Below are 14,397 nucleotides of genomic sequence, written 5' to 3'. Positions count from 1 at the left end.
AATCTTTCTTCTGATATGCTCAATCATCACCACTGATACCTGTTTTACTCTTTGTTATTGTTTGTAATGAAACTAATAAAATATATTTTAAAAAAAAAGTCTTGTATGGTATTATCATATTCCGGGTCAGTGTCAGATTAAGAATCTCTCTCCCTAGAGCAATTTGTAGACTCACTCTAGCTTCCTTTGTTGCCTTGTCCTGGCCCCAAACTTCGTAGGATTGGATGCAATAATTAGACAAGCACCATACCTTTCTGTGCATGCATGGCTTATCACTGCCACAGAGGCATTAAGAATTCCCAGAATCTCCAAGAGAGTTCAAAGGTTTTGATAATTTTTTTATAACTTAAGCAGTGCTTAAAAATGCTGTTTGATGTTAATTTGGGCAGATTTTTAAATGTTATGCATCAGAGCGGCAGAGGGGGTGGGTACACTATGGGGTGTCCCTCTCAAATCCTCCCGTGGGCTTCCAACTTCCCTAACCCAGGTTTCCCTATTCCCCAGGTTTGCAACTAGAGATGGGTAGCTCCTGCTATATACTGCTAGCCATTTGTGAACCCTAAAGTAGCAGCGTTATCTATTTGGCTCCCTCCGGGGACCTTCGAAAGATGCCTTAGCCTAACACTCCCCAGGGTATTCAATATGCTCTTGCTCAGTCCCACGCTCAGTTGCTCCTTGTATTCTCTCTCCCTTTCCTGTCCTATCTTTTGGTTTTGGGCGGGTTGTTTTGTCTCTCCCGTTACCCTGCAGTCTCTTCTCAGTCCCATTTCGTTTTCTGGTTCCCCTCCATTCGTCTGGGGTCTGCCTGTGGTTGGTAGGTCAGGTGTTTGGTATTGCATCTCTGGTTGAAAAGAGGAAATCGAGTCCATTACCTTTCAGTTCTTGATTCTGTTCCACAGGCTTCGTACCAGGTGTTCTTGTTGATGCCCATGTGCACTCTGGGAGCTTCAATCCTGAAACAGAAATGATGCCATGAGCCAGAAACTAGGAAGCATCACGTCTCTAAGAGTGGTACCGTTAATGACGTTCATGGTACATGTGGGGTGGGGGTCAGGGACTGCCACCCCTCACCACTACCCCTCCCACTCCAGGCATCTGTGACAGGGCAGGCTGTGGCATTTATCCTCGTAAGCCTCCTGTGTCAGGGTTTGAGGAGTGCCTGACCCCTTGACTGAGTTATGACCCCAACCCAGTCTCTCATAAGATGTTTGTGTTATAGTACACATTGTCCTCCGCAGAACTACCTTACGGAGCTGTGACAGTTAGACTTTCGGTGAGATGAAGTAATAATAATTTGGTTTTTATATAGCACTTTCGCCAAAAGCACTTCACATAGAATATTTACATACAAGTATCAACCAACTCAATTTGGTACTCAATGATCAACCTTAGAAGTCTGAAAGGCTGAGTTGGCTAGATTTCTGCACCTGTAATCCGAGTTCCCCCAGAACCTAAATGTAGCACAGATCTTAGATTTTGTCACCATTGTTTTATCATAGCATGGTACCATATCAAATAGCAGAGTTAATAGAAGGGCTTTGCCCCCTGCATTTTCTTGGGCGTGGTTTCAACATGCCTACGCTCACCATGACAACACTGTGGAAGGCTCACAAGCCTGATCAGTGCTGAGCCAAAGACACTCCGTGTCATTAAGCACTTTGCCCAGAAGCACAAGCCTAGGTTTTAGTCAAATATAATATCCTTGTGGTAACCATGACCTAAATGAGTAAACCAAAAAAAAAACTAGGTTTTGCTCACTTTTCAGGGATGGAGTTGCAAATATGGCAAATACGCATTTCTGACCTACAATCCCTCCCAAATGTTGTTGGAGCTCTAGGGAAGTAAGTAGAAAGTCTCTTTATTATTATTAGGGTATTTATTGAGTGCAAACCTAGCTTCAGGAAGCAGCCGAGTGCATAGCAGTCATAAGGGGAAGGTCACGATGAAAGAAGTAAAGATACAGGGAGCAGAGTGCTAACAGGAAATGGGAGCAATTTGGCAGCAAGGGATCTACAAACAACCAGGCGAGTAAACAGTAGGGAGCAGATCACCCAGTCTCACGTAGGGTGGGGGAATTGCGCGTCTTTTGACCTCAGTGTTGGGGAGAAAGCATTCCTTGAAGAGGAGGATCTTGAGCTCCTTCGTGAACTGTAAAAGTGATGGGGTGAGCCTGATGTTGACAGGGAAAATGTTCCAGAGTCTTGTACACAGAAAAGGCAGGTCTTCTGGTTCTTTCCTTCTTGCATCGGCAGAGTTCAAGTCTGCATATTCCCTTACTTCTGGTTCATAGACCTCAAGATATGCTGAGTTTCTCAGTGACATAGCTCAGTGACATAGCTTGGAGACAGGGAGACAGCCTTGTAGAAGATGCAGCAGGATTTGGACATCAAACGGGCGGCGGGAGGAGCCAGTGCAGTTTGATGAGGGTCATGGTGATGTGGCTGATTTCAATGAGTCCTTTTGAGTCGTGCTGCAGCATGTAGGGCACATCTCAGGGATGCCAGGGTAGTCGTCGGAAGGCTTTCCTAAAGACCATCGAGGTCAGAGATCTGAAGTTGTTTTTTAAGATGAATGGCTTGATTTTCCACAGGAGAGAAAGATGGTACCAAGCCACTTGTGTCTTCCTTGTAATGCGTTGTTTGAAGGAGAGTTGTCTGTCAATGTCGAAACTAGGAGACTAAGCGCAGGTGGCCAGCTGGGGGTGTGAATGCCTTGAGGTTCATGGCAGAGAGCTAGGTTTGGATGTCCGGGTGTTTGATGGTGTTCGCCAGCAATAGGAATTCAGTCTTGGAGGGGGTAAGTTTCAGGTAAGCACTGGACAGCTCTGCTGTTTGCTTTTGTGCTTTCTGCTGTGTCTTCTTCAGCATGCCTTCAACATGGAATGCTTAAAAGCCTGACAACTGCTGAGCCAAGGATAGAATTTGTGTCCTTAAGCATTTTGGCCAGAAGTACAAATCTAGGTTCTTGGTCAAGCATAATATCCTTGTGACATAAATGAGAAGACCAAATCGGGGATGGATTTGCAAACATTGTACGTTCACATTTCTGACATGCAGCTTCTCCAAAATGTGTTTGGGGCTATGGTGGGGTAAGTAGAAGGACTTTGCCATCTGTGTTTCTTGTGAAGGTAATTCTGTTTGTAAGGGTGATTCATCCACCCCTCTTGCTGGTGAGGTTTATTAAATTAATCGGATAGAACAAAGAGTAAATGTGTGCTTCCCTGATTGAGTAGTTGATAAATGTTGTCGTCATTTGGACACGAATGAGCATTAATGAGAAGGCAATTCACCCTCCGAATGCTTTTGGTTTGACCTGGAGGATGGTGCTGTTGACTTTCTAGTGTGTGTTCGAGTTAATCCTACAAGAGTCTCTAAAGGTTTTGCTTAGGATTGTAATTGTCTTCCTAGCTTGACTAGCTAGACACATGGACAATTTTGTTATGAATGTTATTTTTTATATGAAGTTACTGTGAATTATACCTAGCTCCTAACTTACAGAACTCAATATTACAAGCCCATCATGCCTTATTTCCCCCTCCACTTATCCCATGTTCTACCCAGGCCGCCTCCTATACACATTCAACTCTTGGCACCGCCACTTCTGTCAGATGGCTTGGCAAACCCAGTGCTCTGCCTTGATATAGGGATTGTTTCTTACAAACTAATCTGGTGAAATCTTCCACACTACTAGTGCATGCTTGAGCACATTTCAAGTCCCTCACGCAAGCACTCCACAACAAACTAAATCTAGTCCCATGCTTCATCAGGTATAGATATCGCCATCACACTAAAACTGTGCTCTAAACTGAGCTGCACTCTCTGGAGTCATGCACTCCTGTTTACCAATTGCTTATCACATTTAAGAAACATGCGTCCATACTTTGACAACCTTAGCCCCTCCCTCTCATCCCAATAGTTTTTCCTCTCTGATTTTGATCATTCTATTATCTAATTTCGCTTTCATATAACCGCCTCTCCAACCCTCGCCTTTCCTAGGGTCTGTTGACACCATGGCAGGGTCACAGTACGCCACCTTTCAGACAAGGCTATGTGGTCTATCGCACTACGTGGTGACGGGCCCAGTATAAATATTGGATAACATAAACATATAGAATTTGCAATTTTTGGAACCCACTCTTTTGGCCTAGTAGGTAACATTAAGCTTTTTCAAAAAATCCCCTACCACTTCAGACCCCCTCATGTGGCCTAACTTCCCTTTTAAGCTGTTCAGTGACTGATAACCAAGATACATAAGGTAGTGTGCTAAAACATGTGGCTTCCGTTCACCCACAGATATGGAAGAGCGAAATATCACCGAATATTTCAGAGATTCTACTGAGGTGTGGTCTGTGTCCTAAGGCTGAGCAATGATGAATGTGACACAGGCTGCTGGTGGTTTAACAATGCAATTGTATTAATGGGTTCTTGCTGGTAATGTTTGGAGGAATGGTTCTAGGAGATCACCTACAAATAATAGGGATTGCCCTAAAGCAAACAGTGTACAGGATGACTTAACACTGTTTTTTCCCTCCGAGGTGTCCCAACACCTTTAGTTAAGTCTGATTCAAATTATAAAGTTCTTAAACTATTCTTACACGTGCTGGGCATCTCGGGGGGTAGGGGGATTTATTCTACAAAGTAATGTCTCCACATTGATTATCAACAAAAAGTTCCAACATCTAATCTTAACTAAACGTTTAGCCTCTGGTTCCTAAATTTGGTTCAAAGCAAAAGGTCACTAAATCTATGCTTAAAATTCCAGCCTTATTCGAACACAACGAAACAGAAGTATTCCTTAGTGAAGATTCTTGCAGTTGGTTATCAGTGTGGACTCTCCTTCAATCCTCTGTGCTTTCACCTTGTTTCTCAAACTCTCTTCCATACTTCAAGCTTCCTTGTTCTGTCTCAATCCGGCTTTTCCTCAGCCTTGCAATGATCACTTGTAGGCTCCATCAAGCCCTTGTGTTTTTAAGGGTTTACAACAGGTCTCTTCCAGACCTTGCATTTATAAGTATTCATAAACAGTCACTCCCAGACCTTGTGGTTGTCAGGATTCACAGCAATGGGTATTTCTCCCTCCCGGATTTGGGTTCTTGTCAGGTAGCAATTTTGTCGCCCTCCTGCCATAGGGAGGCCCTTCTCCCTTTCACTTTAGGGTCACTGGTGGATAGTCACAGGGTTTGACCTTCCAGTTTATTCATGGTGTGGGTGGTGTGTTCCAATCACCCTGTTCAGCCTCGCCCTATAGGATCTTCATGCCTGCACTGATTCCAGCCTGGATTCTCTGAGCGTCTTCCAAATTATTACATCCTTCTTTCAGACAGTAATCCTTTCCTGGTTCCTTTCTTCAGGGATCTTCCCTTTTGTGAAAAGAGGATGAGTTAGCAAGTCTGCCTTCTCTGTGTTTCTCCTTCAAACGGAACTTTTCTACCCCTCTTTGTAGTCCGAAGGCTGGATCTTGGCTTCCGATATTGTTCCAGATGGGTTCTTCCTCATCTCTTTGGAAATCTCAAATATGATTGGCTATTCTCTGGGGATTATTTAATCTCCCTCATTATTATATTATTGCTGTAGCTTTCATATTGGGAGTTATCGGCCATAAATGAGTGCCCATGGGCTTTCACATGAATTTGTGGCATACAGCACCATTTTGGAATTTACTTTCGAACAGTGACCATTTCCACAGTGTTCTGGAATCTCTTCATTCTGCAAAGGATCGCAATGGTCTGGGTCTCAAAGTTTGCAAGCCTTCTCCAGCTGTGTTTCGCTCAGATATGGTGCAGATACTGTTTCTATGTCTCTCACAGACACCCTAGGGTTGCGTAATCTAGTCCTCGCCTATTGATATCACTGTTGCTCTGGGCCCCGTGCTCTGGGACTCTCTGGAAAGGCTTACTGAGATTGGTAGTCCTTCAGGTCAGCACCCCACAATATGACCTCTGAGGTTGTATTGTGTGTCTGGCGAGATCCCTCCTCATTGATGCTCTAGAATGCACAAATGGTATCCGCTGGACCAGCCACAAGTCCTTTTTGCTTAGCTTCACTCACATATTAGGATGGGGAGTTTCAGTCCACTCATCACATCTGACTGTTCTTGGTTTATATTAGCCTTTCTGGCAGCATTTGTAGTAGGTTAACAAAAAGAAAAGAAAGACTACTAAACTGACAGTGTTTTACAGCTGGTCAGTTTTCCTAGGAATGACCAGTACAAAAAACCTTACACCAGGGCTCTGCAACCTTTGGCTCTATAGATGTTTTGGACTGCATATGGCGTCAATCCTAACCAGCACAGTCAAGGGCGAGGTTTCAAGGAAATCATAACCCAAAACATCTGGAGAGCCATAGGTTGTAGACTTGTGCCTTACACAGTTAGAATCCATGCACTGTACGTTAAACAATTAGGAAAATGTGGCCCATCTTCAGAAGTCTTTGCTCACAACCCCTCAGCTCATCTTAAAATTGTAAGTGCAATACTTGTGTCTGAATTCGGCACATCCACCAAGAGTGGAAGGCAATCCTCCTTCTCATGGTGTCCGTCCCAGATGAACAGATGTTTTAAGAGAGTGGTCCTATCCGATCAGGGGCTTATGGCTCATTAGCAGCTCAATGAGGGCGTGAAGTGCTGTGGTGCTTACTCCTAAGCGGTCTGTTATCTCTGGTCTTTGTATTTACACATTTATGTGCATAAACACATTTGTACTAAAATGTAAAGGTAACATTGATTTCCAGTGCAACACTGTGCTGAAATATTTAAAGTGTCATCGGGCACTGTAGATTTCGAATCATGAGATTGTTAATGCAGCATAATTATAGAATAGTGGGATGATTTTGAATTAATGTGTTGGCTGCATGCTCATCGAATGTGCAGTTTTTGCCACTCATTCCCTGAGAGGCATAGAGAAGATTGCCCTTTGGAAATGCTGAGACGGCTACAATGATAATCGAGTTGTCAGCAATGGAGCATAGGATCAACTAGTGTAAATGAAGTTCATGATTGTGATATAATATCACCTTTGTATGTTGTGTTTTATGACCAATTCTCCCACTTTAAAGTGCTGTTACTAAAGGTCATATCTTTTTATTCTATCTGTTAACTTCAGAAGGATGAAGTGCTGGGTCAGCTCTGCCAGGATGTCGGCTTTTGAAGTGTGGGCTGGCTCCCCATGTTGGAGGTGAGCCCTTCTATTGTGTGATATCCACAGAGATAGATTAATCATTCTCTGTGAGAAAATGGAGAGTAAACTACTTTTGAAGTGTGAGACAGCTAAAAAGATCATATGGGTGGTGCAAAAAGGACAGTATAGCAGTATTTGGATTTTTGGGAATAAGACGCCCTGAGGAGAAAGAGATGGCGTAGAGAGTGGTAAATGTGACTAACCTTTATAGGAGCCAAAGCAGACCTAGTGATTGACTGATGGTGAGAACAAGAGATCGGCCACTCAGTGATTGACACCATAGCATTTATAATAATAGGTATATCAGTGGGTAATCTGAAATTTAAACTTCTTCTGATTTGAAAACCTAAACTGAATGCTTGCAAATTCAAAGGTGTATAGTACATTTCTGAATGTGATATGTCTTTTGCTATTCGCATAGTATATGCCCTATTTTGGCACATTTATTTTGATTTTTCTTGTCTGACCCACACTATCAACTCTATTAATTCAGTGATTTCTACCCAGACAAATTGCAACTTAAACTGTATGGATATTACTGGTATTATGCTGACTATGTTTTATTGTACCGGAGATGTAGAACTGTAATGAACTTCCACTAAGAAGTGTGGTTATCGTTAGTGAAGTGAATGTTAAAAGTATTCATAATAAACAAGCAAATGCATCAACATCAATCACTGTTAAATAAAAAAATGAATATGTGTACAAAGTATTCTATTGCACAACATCCACCCACCTCTGGATTCAGTGCAAATGATGGCTTATTTTTCCTTCTATTCCAATAGAGCCTGGGTCAGAGAAAAAGAAGAAAAAGGAGAGGTCTTCTGAAGACTCCACGGTTCAGTGTTCTGATAAAACTATTAGCCTAGAAAGACAGACGAACCCTCAAGGGTATGTGACCTGTGTGTCAGAATACAGACTAGACAGGATCAGTTTATATGAAACTGGGTTCTGCGTAATAACTGATCCGTTTGTGTCTATGGGAAACCAACCACATGATATGCTGTGCAACCATCCTCCATTATTGGAAAAGCCCAAACTCTACACGTACAGTGATCAAGTGAGACTTCACGAGATAGTCCACAAAGGAGATCAACCCAATGTGGAGACATTACCTCCCAAAAGAGGGAGACCCCTTATATGTGCAGAATGCAAAAAAAGATTCCTTGACAATGCAAGTCTAGTTGAGCACAAAAAGGCTCATGTGGAAAAGCATCACAATAACAGCCAAAGTGATGCTTCCTTTAGGAGCATAAAAGCCCATACGGAAGTCAAGGAGCCCAACTTGGAGACAATAGCCAACACAAGGACATCATACAGATATAAACAATGTGGGAATAGGGCAAAACATCCTGTAAAGCAGCCAGTACGAAAGCCATATGCATGCTCTAAATGTGTGAAATGCTTTTTTTGGAAGACCGATCTAATAAAACACATGAAAAACCACATTGAAAAAAGTCCAGAACATATCGCCTCTATGGGACACTTATTAGACTGTTCAGGACCAATGAAAAACCCAGACTTTGACACAGAAACATTTCAAGATAACTTTCCGAAAGAAGAAAAATATTTTTGTTCCAAATGTGAAATAATCTTTAGTTGCAGGTCAAGTCTGCTTAGTCATCAACGCACCCACACAGAAGGTTGCCCATATACATGCAGTAAATGTGATAAAAGCTTTAGATATATTTCAACACTTTACAAGCACCAGACTATGCACATTAACCCCACAGAGAAACCATACCAATGTAGTGAATGTGGTGAACGTTTTGAACAGACCTCTAGTTTAGCCAAGCACAGACGAACTCATTCCATTGAAAGACCATACAAATGCTACGAATGCGAGAAAAGCTTCACGCAGAATTCCAATTTAATTAGGCACCAGAAAACCCACAGAGAAGAGAAGAGGAACTCTGCACGCCTTCTTCACCAGAGAGCAAATAAGAAAGAGACGGACAGTGACAATGAGTTCAAAGATATTCCTTCACCCACCCAACCAAGTGTAACTAACTGTGATAAGCGATTTAATTTGCAGCCTGGCAGCCTCCGCACACAGGTACATGTAATGGATATCAATACAGACTCCAACCTAAAGGTTACAACCCCAGCAAGGTACCAGGAGACACACCATCGAGTAATAGACTTTGATGACATCTTCATTGACATGGAATTGCAGCCAAAGGAAAATGAATTTAATAACGCTATTCAGTATTTTCATGAACATAGATTTAAAAAATGGTTTTCATGTGGCAATTGTGGACAGCGCTTTAGTGAACATTTGCTTCTTATTAAGCATGAGAGAATTCACATATAAAAGATGAGAACATAGAAATTCCTCTGCCACAGATTGAAGAGACAATTTCACTTTGCCTTCTACTGTTTGATGCATGCAAGAATGACAGTCACAAGGTAAAATTATGGCTGGATCCACTCTTCATTTCTTCCATATGAGTTCTAGAAAATGAGTATTAAGTAGAGTAATAATTCATTTTAGTCCTTGACCTGGAAGACATTTTAGATTTAGGTATGTTCTATATAAATAGTCATTAATATTATTTTGATGTCTTTCCGGCAAGTGTTCTTTCCGAGGTAAAAAGCCTAAAGACCGAATTGAGTAACAAGTTGCCTTGTCATTGTCTGTGAAGATCCAAATAATCTCAGAAGAGAACATTTTTTCATTCCATTTTACTGTCAACAGTTTGGATTCCGATGAAGACATGAATCCCTGGTTTGGGGGTAGCCTCTGAGGGCTTCCCAAGCCATGACAATGGCATTGGTCACATCTGGTGTTTGCTTTCTAAGTGCTATGAAAGTCTGTCTGCAAGAAAAGATAAAGACCAGATCTTTCAAGAGCCCTAACAACTCAGTATTTTGAGCACCTAGGCCCACTTTCAAATTCAAACGGGACTTCTTCCATAAGAAACTCCCATCACGGCAAACAGCACTAACAATGCCCTGCCAGGAAAAGACAGGGACCACAGCTTTGCAGAAGCACAAATCCACACTGCACAGCTAAGGAGGAGAGTGTGTGCTAACGCCTGAGCAGGATGTACTTTAATTGGTAAGCATCTAAGTCTTGATCATGTTCTTAACATACTCTGAGATAATGAGCATGCTCAGCTCTGCAAGAATACTCCTTTATACTGCTTCATTTAATCTAAACAAACCGTGACCATTTTCAAGACCCATGTAGACTTCAATAAACTTTCTTAATATCAAAGTTGAATACACAATGTTCCAGTCAGTATTCTGACCCCTTCAGTTCAGCAGCAATCACACACATCTCTTCTTCTGGTACTGTAAGTACAAACAGCTCTGCACTCCATGTGTGTGACAGTAGATGAACCTCCTCTTCCATAGACCTGCCCCTCAATGCCACCAGCTTTCGAAAGCGTTGAATTCCCCCCCATGGCTATTTTTCATAAAGAAGTGATCAAGTAGCAATTCATTCAAACATTTTTTTTTAGAGTTCGCAAAGCATATAAATGATAGCATTCCATGAAAATGGGCACCCTCACCCAAATCGATTGAGGAGCTAAAATGTTCAACATGTAAGACACTAGAGTTATGGCAACATTTAAAACCTTGTATTTTTAAAAAATATTGATATTAATCAAAAATGTCAAATTGGAATATTACAACATGAGATGCAAAATATTTTTACAAATGTTCATGGCATGCACAGAGTGCACATTTAAAACATTCCAGTATTTTATGACTAATGGTCAACTTTATAAGAGTTAACAAATTGTTTCAGCAAGTGTACAGAAATATTTGTTAGGTCTATGGCCATTTCAGCTTGTGATTTATTTTGCCACTGTCTTTAGGACCAGCAACGTAGGCTTTGTCACAGATTTAGAATCTCTGTCATTTGTACAGTGTATGCATTCAGACTCTCAGGAGTGTAGGAAATGAGATCCAATCTACAAATATGTTTAATACACATGCATGATTTTCCATATCGACACAAGGCTGCAGCATTTTTGGTCACTGCCTGATCACATTCCTCATGAGCTTTAGCTGCATTGTGAAGACTGTGCATGCCCCAATGTGACCATGTTGTGTGAATGTCCATACCTCAATGTGGCCCCGCTGCATCTGGCAGCAGTTGTCTTGAGTTGACCATAATATTTACCTTGTAAATCACATCAGCCATGCTATATGCATCATACTGTGGCACTAGATTGGATCCTTTCTCAAACTAGAACTTCCAGCTCCTTCTGCCTTGTAAACCTATGCATATTGTCAATGCAGTCTCTGTTGATCAGTTACCAGTCCTATAAAAGTCACCCCTTCCTCATCTGCAAGACAGCCACACACTTGCCTATCTTGTCTTCAGACTCTCTTTAACAGATCAGATAGACTGCCTTCTTGCCATTGTATCCATTTCAGGCATCTCTGCAAAATACTGACAAACTGCCCAATCAGGTGCACACTTAATATATAGGTGCCCTGTACCTGCTTTCCTCCATCCTACGTCTTGAAAACAGCCCATCAATCCTCCAACTTCACTGCATTAAAATGTACCTTGTGAAAAGCCTTCTGCTACATGCTTTTTTTATCCATATGATGGTGCTTTGTCATAGATGATCTCCAGCTATAAATCCCCTCCTCCTGAATGCCAGCATTAGCAAGGCATATTGATTCAAAGATGGGACATTACAAATTATACAATGACATTGCAAGGCACTCCTGCCTGTGTATCAAATCCATGCATGCTTAGGAGAAATCCTAAATATCCTCTGCTGTAGAAAAGGAAATAGAAGTATTAAATGTAATATTTTCATGCTGTTTCCACAGAAATGTTTCTATGTTTATTAATTTTTAAACATGAAAATACAATTGATAGCGTTATCATACTATCAGATGTGCTCGATAATATCTTTTGTATAAAATCATGTTCCTCAAGAAATCTCTCTTCACTGAATTAGTGACTTTAGAAACAACAAGGGAAAGCTGAGAGGTTTGAGTGAAGTGTCTGCCACAACAGGAAATGGCCTACAAAACAAAAAAGGACAATATCAAACAACCCCAAAAACAAACTAAAAATATCAAAAGGGGAGAACAGAAGATCAAAGGCATGAAAGACTAAATGAAATTCAAAAGGAATTATTTAAAGATCACAAAATACTCAAATTATTAAAACAAAATTATTCAGAAAGAAGAAATTTAAGGGGGTAATTATTGAGAAAGACATTTGAAAATAAAACCACATTCTAGCATCTCACCACATTGAGAAATTATGCCTATTCACTAAAAATGGAAAGATCATTTAAAAAAAAACAATTATTGATAAGGGTAAAGGACCTAAAAAGCAGAAAGCTTAAAGCACTAGAACATTCAAGCATGATTAAGTAAAGGGCTTGGAAGAGATCAAGTAGGGGGCAGCCATGGAACTATAGGGGTTGCCCCCTTTAATCAATAGTGAAAGGAGGGAAATTAATCATATTTAAAAAGAAGTCTGATGTATGAAGGCGAAATGTTGAATAAAAACAATGTAATTGAATTATTTGAAACATCTACTTTCAGTTGCATTTCAGTGAACTAACCTGAGGTGAAATTGCATAGATTCAAAAGATCACATAAATCACACTCTTAATCAAGTGCAGTCATTCAATGCTAGCTAACAGTAGAAACGATCCTGCAATGGGGTATGCAAATACTGGCTAAACAAATGAAGATAGGATGTAACCCCCAGTTGTAGGGTAATACAGAATAATTTCCAAATAGGTGGAGTTTGAGAAACACCAAACTGTTGTGCTTGCCAGATAATGAAAAATATATAGGTGGGGGCTGCATTAGGTCATACAAGACATTCAGACCCTAAATGTCTTGGTGTGAAAAAAGTAAATAGATGACTGCGCAATTTCCTGAATATTATAGCTTATTACTTATTCTAATTTTCAAATAAAATCCCTCACATCAAACAATATTTATATGAATGGGTAGAGCCCATTATGTTGGATACAACAAATAATTTATTGAATTTCAGATTTCAACTGTTAGATTGATCTGATTGTGCTCTGAGTGGCCTAGGCGTGGTTTGCTTGTTTCGAACTTCTTCAGGGCGAGATATATCGGATTGATAGTTTTGAGCTTTGAAGATGCTTGACTTGTTTAACTTCATATGTTAAATTATTTCCTGATTAAAGTCCAATTAATGTTTCCAATTTGTGCCATTTATTTATGAGATTTAATCTCTTAGGGGATGGCATTTTCTAAGTTAGCTGAAAGCTAGTGTTCATTAATTCTGTTTTGATTTTATGAGGGCACCTTTTCAGGTGCCCGTGCAAAATAGAGCCAGAACTTGTAGGTTCCCATCTTCTGTTTGCAGGGTATGTTAGTAAGCGCATTGCGATTGCAGCGCTGTTACCTTTAAAATAATACATGTACTATAAACATGATGATTAGAAACTTGTAATTGGTATGTACGATTGTGGAGGCATTATATGTGCTGCATATAATACTGCCTCATTTGTGAGACACATATTCCCATACCACGCCATGGGTCGAAATTGGGGTTTGTTAATTAGGAGCAAAAAGCAGCTCCTGGGTATCGGGCATCACCCGTTAGTCAGGAGCTACCGCCGGGGAACCAGGAGTCAGCCCAAATGTAACATGAGCACAAGATGCAAACTTTAACTTGTCAATTTGCATATTATAAAATATGCTTTAGATGCCACATACATGTGTTCTTTATTCTCCTGTAAACACATTCCCAAAACTACACAGTTCATATCAAATAGCTATGTGTGTTTGGCTCCACATGCCTGAGGAGTCCATTTTTAGCTCCTGGTAGATGTTGGCTGGAAGCTAGCCAGGCTCCCCTTGGCTATAACCAAGAGCTAAATAGCCCCCAGCTCCTGGCAATTTCGAACCCTGCAAGCGAACAGCAGATAGGCACCTACACATTCAGATGCTCTATCTCAGAAATAAAGGCTTCAAATTGGAAACATTAATTGGATTTTAATCAGGAAATAATTTTACATCAAGTACAAGTGAAGCATCTTGAAAGCTTAAAACTATAAATCTGATATATTTGGCCCTGAAGAAGCCCGAAACTAGCAGACACGAGCAAAATACATGTAGGTTACTTGAAGGGCAATCGACCCAATTTAACTTATTTCATTTGAAATGTGAAATTCAATAAATAATTTGTTGTATCAAACACTGGACTCTAAACATTCAAATACATATTGTTTGGGAGGGGTTTTATTGAAAAA

At 40.8% G+C, this 14,397-nt stretch overlaps 1 protein-coding gene across 8 annotated transcripts in view; it reads left to right on the top strand.

The window, feature by feature from the left end:
- LOC138481148 (zinc finger protein 250-like) overlaps positions 1-14,188 on the top strand; it is a 729,359-nt gene extending 715,171 nt beyond the window's left edge. For 7 of the 8 annotated variants that reach the window (XM_069613085.1, XM_069613086.1, XM_069613087.1 and 4 more), the window contains one exon: positions 7,960-14,188. In XM_069613085.1, the coding sequence (XP_069469186.1) occupies positions 7,960-9,488 (1,529 nt within the window). In that variant the 3' untranslated portion in view covers positions 9,489-14,188. The remainder of the gene's footprint in view (positions 1-7,959) is intronic. The other variant, XM_069613088.1, reaches the window with a different exon arrangement.
- The last annotated feature ends 209 nt before the right edge of the window (positions 14,189-14,397 follow it).

The sequence above is a fragment of the Ambystoma mexicanum genome, chromosome 5p (genome assembly GCF_040938575.1).
Source record: "Ambystoma mexicanum isolate Mex_15411 chromosome 5p, UKY_AmexF1_1, whole genome shotgun sequence".
Classification (NCBI taxonomy): Eukaryota; Metazoa; Chordata; class Amphibia; order Caudata; family Ambystomatidae; genus Ambystoma; species Ambystoma mexicanum.
This window is presented reverse-complemented; position numbering and strand designations above follow the sequence as displayed.